The sequence below is a fragment of the Pezoporus wallicus genome, unplaced genomic scaffold (genome assembly GCF_028554395.1).
Source record: "Pezoporus wallicus isolate ANWC-B61680 ecotype Strahan unplaced genomic scaffold, APGP_CSIRO_Pwel_v1 contig_10762, whole genome shotgun sequence".
NCBI lineage: Eukaryota > Metazoa > Chordata > Aves > Psittaciformes > Psittacidae > Pezoporus > Pezoporus wallicus.
In genome coordinates, this window is record NW_026641889.1 from 1,439 (window position 1) to 10,801 (window position 9,363).

General features: G+C 69.2%; 1 protein-coding gene across 1 annotated transcript; it reads right to left on the minus strand.

Annotated features, from left to right (window-relative positions):
• Positions 1-390: 390 nt before the first annotated feature.
• Positions 391-9,119, minus strand: ERBB2 (erb-b2 receptor tyrosine kinase 2). Its single transcript, XM_057425670.1, has 27 exons — positions 9,090-9,119; positions 7,137-7,288; positions 6,857-7,043; positions 6,630-6,767; positions 6,467-6,535; positions 6,041-6,153; positions 5,798-5,939; positions 5,601-5,717; positions 5,360-5,486; positions 5,211-5,284; positions 5,038-5,128; positions 4,091-4,290; positions 3,878-4,010; positions 3,714-3,804; positions 3,477-3,637; positions 3,338-3,385; positions 3,068-3,206; positions 2,854-2,976; positions 2,669-2,767; positions 2,396-2,581; positions 2,146-2,301; positions 1,977-2,052; positions 1,742-1,888; positions 1,529-1,626; positions 1,262-1,432; positions 912-1,182; positions 391-819 (listed from the first exon to the last, which is right to left on the minus strand). Exons 2-27 carry the CDS (start codon positions 7,269-7,271, stop codon positions 497-499), a joined length of 3,615 nt encoding a protein of 1,204 aa, XP_057281653.1. The 5' UTR covers positions 7,272-7,288; positions 9,090-9,119; the 3' UTR covers positions 391-496.
• Positions 9,120-9,363: the final 244 nt, after the last annotated feature.

The following is a 9,363-nucleotide window of genomic DNA, read 5'->3' on the forward strand; positions in this document are numbered from 1 at the left end:
GTGGGTCCTGCCCCACGCTGCCCCCAAGGGATGGATGAGCTACGCCTGGGAGCTGGCGCAGGAACCACAGAGACCAGGGGAGTACAAAAACCCAATGTACAGGTACCAAATATACATCTCGGCTTCCAAGGAACCCGCTCGGGGCCGGGCCACGCGCCCGGCGCCCGCCTCAGTGCAAGTCCGGTGTGTCCCGGTGCTGCTGCGCACCGGGGAAGGAGGGCAGCGGTGGCGGGGCACAGCGGGAGCCCTGCTGCCGGAGGAGCCATTGGGGCGATGCTGACAGCGTCTCCTGCTCCCCGTTGCAGTCCCAGCACCATCCAGCTTGCGGGTCCCCCCCACACCAATGGGGGGTGTCCCCCACGCCTCACTGCCCCACAGCATCCATGCCCGGTGTCACCCCACAGCGTTGGGCACAGCCGCCGGCCCCACATCCGTGTCTCGCCTCGTGCTGGCCCTCCCCAAGCTGCCTCTGTGAAGTGATGGGGGCTCCGTGACCCTACGCCGCGGCGCTGTCGGGGCCGGCCAGGCCGAGGTACTCGGGGTTCTCGGCCGTGGGTGTCGTGCCAGGGCCCCCCTCGGGGCCGGGGGCTTTGGGGGGGTCCTGGTTCCAGTAGTAGGGGTTGTCGAAGGCCTGGCTGAAAGGGGCACCGGGGGGTGCCAGGTACTCGGGGTTCTCCACGGCGTGCCCAAAGGGGTGCTTGGCTTCCTTGATGAGCCCGTTCTTCAAGCCCTGGTGCCCCTTGGGCTTGTCTTGGGGGGACGGGGGGCCACGGGGGTGCCGCGGTGGCGACCGCCGCTCCTCGGCCTGGTTGACGTACTCTGTGGGGAGCAAGGGCTGCGTTAGGGGCGATGGAGGCTGCTGATGGGGCAGCAGCTCCCGCATGGCCCCATCATCATCATCCCCTCCCTACCCGGCATGGTGCTGCAGGGCGCCGGGCTGAAGCCCTCGGGCTGCTCGCTGTCCTCGGCCGCCAGCGCAGTGGGGTCCTCGCTGTACCGCGGCGGCACGGTGATGGGCTCCCGCGCCGCCAACGGGCTCTGCAGGGCCGCCTTCACCCCGGCATCCCCCTCCGGGGGCTCCAGCACGGGGCCCTCCGGCCCCTCCGCCAGGCCCTGCGGTGGGAAGGGGAAGGGGGCCAAGCCCTCGCCCTCCTCTGCGTCCACCGGGGTCTCTGCTGTGCTCTGGGTGAGGAGAGGACGCAGTTGGGTGCTGGCACCGAGGGCGCTGGCACCGTGGGTACCTCACCCCAAGCCCTCTTACCCGCATGGAGGAGATGCAGCTGCGGTAGGTGGTGGAGGTCTCGGCACTGAAGAAGCCGTGGTGAGGGACCAGGTACTCCTCAGCATCCACCAGGTCCTCCATGTCCTCCTCCTCCAGCAGGGCCCGGTAGAAGGTGCTGTCGATGGAGCCGGGCAGCCCGGCCAGGTCATTCTGTGTGTGTGTGGGGGGGAAAGCAGAGCGCTCAGAGCCCACATTGGGGTGCTATGGGGTGGGGGGGACACAGGACCCCATGGGGACCCCGTGTACCTGGATGACCACGAAGCGCTGCGGGTCCCGGGCCATGCGGGAGAACTCGGTGACCAGCTCCCGAAACTTGGGCCGGCTTTCGGAGTCGATCATCCAGCCTGCGGCAGAGCCCAGCGCCATCAGGGCCAGGAGCCGGGGGCCACCGCGGCGCCCCGGCCCCATCCCGTGTCCCTGTCCCCCTGTGTGTGTGTGTCCCCCCCCCCGACCCCGTACATTTCACCATGATCATGTAGACGTCGATGGTGCAGATGGGCGGCTGCGGCAGCCTCTCGCCCTTCTCCAGCAGGTCCGGGATCTCCCGGGCAGGGATCCCCTCATAGGGCTTCGCCCCAAACGTCATCAGCTCCCATACGGTGACGCCTGCAGGGATGGGGCCATGGGTCAGCGATACCCCTGAGCCCCCCCCCTTTTTCCCCCCCAGCACCAATGTGGGGCCACCCCAATGTACCATAGCTCCAGACATCGCTCTGGTGAGTGAAGCGCCGGCGGAGGATGGACTCCAACGCCATCCACTTGATGGGGACCTGGCACAGGGAGGATGTGGGGGTGAGCGGGATGCGGAGTTTGGGGAAAGGGGGGGCACTGCGCTCCCCCATGGCTGCCCCCCCAGCTCCCACCTTGCCGCCGTCGGCGTGGTACTCGGTCTCATCGATGTCGAGCAGCCGCGCCAGCCCGAAGTCGGTGATCTTGACGTGGTTGGGGCTCTTGACGAGGACGTTGCGAGCGGCCAGGTCCCGGTGCACCAACCGCACCTCCTCCAGGTAACTCATCCCCTGGTGGATGGGGGGCACCGCGGGTCAGGCTGGGTCCATGAACCCCCCACCAGCACCACCACCACCACCGGCACCCCAAGGCTCCCCACCTCACCTTGGCGATCTGCACACACCAGTTGAGCAGGTCCTGGGAGCCGATGTGGTCCTTGTTCTCGCGCACGTAGTCCAGGAGGCATCCGTAGGGCATCAGCTGCGTCACCAGCTGCACCGTGGACGTCAGGCAGATGCCCAGCAGCCGGGACACGTAGGGGCTGCCCACCCCTGCCATCACGTAGGCCTCCTGTGGTGGGCAGCAAGGAAGGGGGTGAGGACGGGGCAGGGGCCGCCGCTGGCACCGCTCGCCCACCGGCACCGCGGTCGCACTCACGTCCAGGATCTCCTTGTTGGCTTTGGGGGATGTGTTCTCCCGCAGGACCTTGATGGCCACCGGGATCTTCACGCTCTCCCCGTCGGGGATCCAGATGCCCTGCGGGGGGACACCCACACACACAGGGGTGAAGGGTGCGGAGCGGGGCCGGCGGCAGCCCACCGGCGGCACCCACCGCCCCTCACCTTGTAGACGGTGCCGAAAGCGCCGGAGCCCAAGACCTTGACTTTCTTGAGCTCAGTCTCCTTGAGGATCCGCATCTGGGCCTGGTTGGGGAGGGCCCCGCTGGGCGTCAGCGGCTCCACCAGCTGTGGGGTACACACGGATGAGGGGGGACCCCGCTCCTGGCACCGCTGGGTGCTGCGGGGTCCATCCCCATGCGGGTCCCAGCATCCCCACCTCGGTCTCCTGCAGCAGGCGCCGCATGGTGTGCTTGCGCTCCTGCTGCCGCCGGCGCTTCACGCACACAACGGTGATGAGCAGCAGGACCACGACCAACAGAGCCCCAACCACGCCAGCGATGATGGACGTGACCTGGCTGCAGGGCAGCACCAGCAATGGGGAGATGGGTGATGGGGTGGCGGGGGGGGGGTCCAGGCTGGAGGAACCCCCCCCACCACCACCCATAGTGATGGGGGTCAGGGTGGCACAGGGCACCCGCGCTCGTACCTTGGCTTCTGGTCCACGGGACAGCCGTCCTCATCCCGGATCGTGCACCTAGGGACACAGCGTGCAGCATTGCCACCATCAGCAGCCCCCCCACAGCCCCCTGTCTGTGCTGGGACCCACCACCCCCCCCCAAACTCACGAGTGGGTGCAGTTGGTGGGGCAGAGCTGGCAAACGCCGTCTTCATCCGGATACTTCCAAATGGGAACGAAGGAGGCGTCCGCCTTCACCCCGCTGGGGCACCGGCGCACGCACTGCTGCGCGTCCTTGTAGTGGGCACAAGCCACGCACTGGTCCGCTTCCTATGGGAACGGGGTGGTTGGAGGGAGCTGGGAATTCGGGGACACCCCTTCTTGTGCGTGTGCCCCCCATGCTCACCGGTCCGAAGCAGGTCTCGGTGCCGTTCTGGGGCTGGCACTCGGGGTGGCAGGGCAGGCACCGCGTGCCGTTGGCGTGCTCCCGGATGGCTCTGCGGGGAGAAGGGGAGCATGGGATGGGGGTCCCGGGCCCCCAAAGCGCTGTCCCCTGGGCTCAGTCCTCACCCCTCCAGGAGGTTGCAGGAGGCGACGCACTCCTGGCCCCGCAGGAACCGCTCGCAGGCCACGCACTGGGTCGGGCCGGGGCCCCAGCAGTGCCCGTGGGCGCAGAGGTGGAAGCAGACCAACCCCTCGCTCTCTGCACCAGAACACAATGAGCATCAACGGGGGGGGGGCTCCTCCAGCTCCTGTCCCCACCATCCCATGGGTGCCACTGACCGCACTGCTCCGGGGGCTTGTTGTGGGTCTGGAAGAGGCGCTGCCGGGGGTTGCGGAAGATGCTGCCCCACGGCACCTTCTGGAGGAAGCAGAGCTGGGGGTTGTGGTGCACCAGCACCATCCCGCTGCTGATCTCCTGCAGGGACCGCAGCCCCAGCGCCCGCACCGACAGCTCCCGCAGCGTCAGCGAGTAGGCACCGCTGCGGGGACAGCGACGGTGGGCACGGGTGTGCGGCGGGCGTGCGTGTCCCTGCATCCCCCCATGTGTTCCTGCATCCCCCCTTGTGTCCCTGCATCCCCCCTTGTGTCCCTGCATCCCCCCCTTGTGTCCCTGCATCCCCCCTTGTGTCCCTGCATCCCCCCATGTGTTCCTGCATCCCCCCCTTGTGTTCCTGCATCCCCCCTTGTGTCCCTGCATCCCCCCTTGTGTCCCTGCATCCCTCCCGTGTGCCCCTGTGTGCCCCTGTGTCCCCACATCTCCCTGGTCCCCACATCTCCTCCCTGTGTCCCCTCATCTCCTCCTGTGTCCCCACATCCCCCCTATCCCTCCATGTCTTCACATCCCCCAGGTTCCCACATCCCCCCCCGTGTCCCCACATCCTGCCTGGTCCCCACATCCCCCCTGTGTCCCCACATCCCCCCATGTCCCCACATCCCCCCTGGTCCCCACATCCCTCCTATCCCTGCCATGTCCCCACATCCCCCCGGTCCCCACATCCCCCCCATGTGCCCACATCCCCCCTATCCCCACAATGTCCCCACATCCCCCATGTCCCCACATCCCCCCCTATGCCCCCCCCCCCCCCCCCCATCTCTCCTGGTCCCCACATCCCCCCAATCCCCACATCCCTGTGTCCCCACACTCCCCTGATCCCCACATCCCACCAATCCCCACACCCTCCTGGTCCCCACATCCCCCCATTCCCCGTGTCCCCATCCCTGCTCACTTGTGCAGCACCCTGCCCCGGATGATGCGCAGGTTTTGGAAGACCCCCAGGTCCTTCCATCCGGGCGGCCAGGCAGCGATGTAGAGGTAGCCTGTGGGGAGCACCGAGTGTCACCGCGCTGTGGTCCCCCCCTCCCACACACACACACAAAGCCCCCAGCGCCCGGTCCTCACCCGTCAGCTCCTCCAGGCTCTCGAAGATGCGCAGCAGTTTGGGGTCCAGGGGCGCTGTGTTGGTGCTGGGGTCCCTGCCGGGACGGGAGGGAGGTTGGGAGGGGGTCCCCACCATGGGCTCGAGGAGGAGGGGGGGAACCAGGAGTTACCCGGCGAAGGTCTCGGGGAGGAAGGCCAAGCTGCCGAAGATCTTGGTGCAGCCGGTGAAGTGCTGGATGTTGGAGGCGTTCACAGCACGGACGCCCTTGAGGAAATCCACTCCCAGCCCATAGCACACTGCAGGGAGGACGGGGAGGCACAGCGGGGCTGGGGTGCTCCATCGGGACCCCCAAAGCCCTGCTCCTTCCTGCCCCACAGCCCCCTCACGGACGGCTCTGGGGCGCTGCTCACCCTCGGGGCAGGGCTTGCTGCACTTCTCACACTTCTGCACGTTGTTCACCGTCACCTCCTGGCTGTTGTGGGGGCACACGAGGGTGCAGGACCCCACCTCGGTGGCGAGGTAATTGTCTAGGGGGGACGACGACGACACGGTCAGGGCCACGGTGAGCACCGGACCCCAACCCGGTCCCCATTGGCACGGTGCTCACAGGGACATTGGCTCACGCAGCTGGCCCCGAACGTGTAACGTCCATCGCGGTTGGGCACCGACTCGAAGGTGTCCGAGTTGTAGATGACGAGGGGGGGGCAATGCAGCTCGCAGATCCCGCTCCGGTTGAAGTTCAGGCACGCCTGGGGTTGGAGGGGTGGGGGGATGCACAATGGGGTGGTGTGAGATCCCGGCATCCCATCCCATCCCGTTCCCGGTGTGCCCGCCCCATCCCGGCGCGCACCAGGCAGTCGGAGTGCTTGGGGCCGGTGCAGCCGGCGGCGCATTGCTCGTGGCAGCAGTCGGTCGGCTTCGTGCCCTTGCAGCGCGGGCACCCGTGGCAGATGCTGTTGGTCACTGGGATGGGAGGGGGGGGAAAGGGAGCTGGTGGGGATGGGGACCCCGATAAGGGGATGTGGGGGTGCCCTGGGGGAGGAGGTGGGTTCCCAGGGCAGGGATCTGGGGGGGACGACAACAAATGGGGATGCTCAGGCAGGGGTTTGGGTGCCAAATAGGGGTGAGAGGGACAGGGACAACCAAGCAGGAAGTTCAAGGGGGGGGCTCCATGACCATTGATCCAATGGGATCAATGCGGCAGGAGCACGCAAAGGGAAAGGCTTCCCATGGGTTTTGGGGGTCCCGGGGGGGGGGCTGCAGGCTCCGTACTCACGTGTCTGGCAGTCCCGCGGCCCCTCGCCCCAGCAGTGCCCCTCGGCACACAGCGCCCGGCAGTCGGGACCTGCGCCGGGAATGCTGTGAGCGGGCGACGCCGTGGGGCAGGACCCCCTTCCCCGGGTACCCCCCTCAACCGCCACCACCACGCCGGGGCTCACAGGTTCGGCTGCGGGTGCTCTCCACACGGATCTCGCCCCGGAGCTCGTTGTGCCGGTGGCAGATGTCGGCCCACAGGATGGTCTCCTGGAAGCAGAGCTGCGGGTTCCTCTCGATGCGCACGCCTCCCTTTAGGATCTCTGTGGGAGATGGACGGGGTGGAGAGGGGGCCGTCAGCACGGGGACAGCCACGGGGAGCACCCAAGAACCCCGGGGAAGGGTCCCTGACCCGTGAGGTGCCGCATGCCGAGCTGGCGCAGCCCCTGCGCGCCGCCGGGGCCGGCGTTGCCCACCACGGTCAAGGCGAAGCGGTCCTGGAAGAGCTGCGTGCCCCGGATGATGCGCAGGTTCTGCAGCTCCAAGCCCGTCACTTGGTTCTCGGCGATGAGCACGTAGCCCTGCACCTCCTTGATGTCCTATGGATGCGGGGACAGGGGTGAGGAGCAGGATGGACCCCGCTGCGTGCCCCCCTGCTCTCACCATGGGGTGTTCTTCCCCACCCTGCACACCTTGAGGAAGGCGGTGTCGGCGTCGGCGGGCAGGTAGGTGAGCTCCAGGTTGCCCTGCACCACTTGGCAGCCCTGGTACAGGTGCCGCAGGGTCTCGTAGTGGCTCTCGGGGCTGGAGGGCCGGAGCAGCTTCATGTCGGTGCCCGTGCACACTGTGGGCACGGAGCAGGAGCTCAGCGGGGTCCCCTCGCCCCGTCCCATCCTCATCCCTGAGGCCCCCGCAGGAAATGCCACGGCTCCGTTTATCTCCGGGGCTGCTCCCAACAGCTTCCGATGGGCTTCCTGCATCGCTGCTCCCAGCCCGGCACGCGGCGAGGCTGCTCCCGCTTTGGCAACCGGCCCCACGCCAGGGACAACCGGGGGAGGGCAACATCACCGCGGTGCCCACGCTGGGTTATGGGGAAGGGACCCATAACCGCGGCCATGCGGAGCAGGGGCCGGGGGGCAGGAATTGCTCTGCCCACGCTGGTTGGAAGGAGGGAAGAAGGGAGGGGGGGGGGGGGGGGGGGGGGCTGGAAGAGACAAGCCCTGATTGTTGTTGGGCTTCGATGGCCGCCGGAGCGCGACCATCCCCGTGGCGTCGGGGCGGGCGCCCCGGGCCCGGTGAGTCACGGCCGCGGGTGGCACCGGGCCCCGGCAGGAACCGCCTTTTCAGGTCGGGCGTGTTTGGGGAGCAGCGGTGACGCAGGGCACGGCGCAGCCCCGGGCACACCCGCGGCCCCCGGCACCGTGCGGAGCCCACACAACGGCTCCGGTGCCGCCGCACCGCGCCCGGTGTCCTCGATGCCGGCGAGGCTCCGGTGTCCCTCGGGGGCTGGCGGCTGCGCCACGGCTGAGTGACAGCCCCCGGTGCGGGCAGCTGCGCATGGAGCCGCCTCCAAGGCCGCCGAGCCATGGAAAACACCCCCTTGGCACGGCCAGAAAGGGGGAGCCCCCCGGGGTTGGGGTTCAGCTCTCGCCCCATGGCACCGGGGGGGGGGACGGGCTCTGAGCTGTCGGAGCCAGCAGCCAAAGCGCCAGGTCTGCCCCGCAGCGCGGGCAGGGGATGCCACCGGGTTCCCCAGGGAGAAGGGCAGGCGGGATCCCGGCTCCATGCCATGGGCTTCGGGCCTGGCTGCTCCTCCACTGAGGATCACTGACCCAGGCAGCTCAGTGATCCACGCTGCCCGGGCCCCGATCTCCATGGATGACCCCGTCTGCCCAAGGGCAACCCCCGGAGCATCCAGCGGAGCCCATCGGCCACATGCCCGTGGGGCTGCCCCGGCTGCTCCCGGAGCTGGTGCCGCCGCTCATTCCCAACGCATGGATCCAGACTGGGAGCACCCTGCTGCGTTCCCAACGCACAGACCCTCAGAGCAGGGCGAGCTGTGGGGTGCCGGGAGCAGAGAGCACCCAATGACCCCAAACCCCCCCCCCAACACAGGGCCTACGGCGTCAAACCCCGACGGTCACTTTGGGGGCCGCTCCCCCCCGCTCCTGCCCCGGTTCCAACGCTCCCCCCCGGCCGCTCTGCCGGGCAGGGCAGGGTGCGGCACGTCGAGAATGTGGATGGGAGCGACGGGGACGCACCCACCGCCACCCACCCGCGCTCCGTGGGGCACCCCCCCCCCAAACACCCGGTTGGGCTCCCCCCGGAACCCGCTTCCCCTCCGGTGCTACCGGGACAGCGCCAGCACCGACCCCGGGTTGGGGGGGGGGGGGGGGGGGGGGGGGGGTGTCCGCGACCCCGGGACTCCCAAACCCGGCCCGGGGGAGCGGACCGGGTCTCGTCCCGTTCGGAGCTGTAAAGCCGGGGGGGTCCGGTCACTTCGAACCGAGAGACCCTCGGGAGCACCGGACCCGGTGCCCGCCCCCCCCAGTGCAAAACTTTGCTCAAAGTCCTCCCGGTCTCCTCCCCCTCCCGTTCCCGTTCCCCCCCCCCCCATTCCCCGGTACCGCTCGGTCCGGACCCACCTTCGGCGGCGGCGGCGGGGGGGCTGCAGAGCGCGGCTCGGAGCAGGAGCAGCAGCAGCAGCGGCAGCAGGAGGCAGCCCCCGGCGGGGTTCATGGTGCTCAGCGCGGGCCGCGGCCCATGGCCCCCGCCGGCCGCTCCGGGAAAGTTTGCGGTGCGGAGCCGCCGCCTCCCGCCGCTCCCGGCTCCGCCTCACGGGGCCGCGCAGCGCTCCCGGCCCCCGGGCGAGGGCGCGTCCCGGTCCCGTCACCCCCTCCCAGCTCCTCCGTGCGCGCT

Bases quoted from the DNA above. Each gene is read 5' to 3' on its own strand.
- ERBB2 (XM_057425670.1), bottom strand. From the start codon at position 7,271: ATGAAGCTGCTCCGGCCCTCCAGCCCCGAGAGCCACTACGAGACCCTG. The intron at 3,805-3,877 runs GTGAGGACTGAG...TTCTCCCCGCAG, and splicing joins TCCTGCAACCTCCTGGAGGG to AGCCATCCGGGAGCACGCCA. The intron at 1,433-1,528 runs GTACACGGGGTC...ACACACACACAG, and splicing joins AGCGCTTCGTGGTCATCCAG to AATGACCTGGCCGGGCTGCC.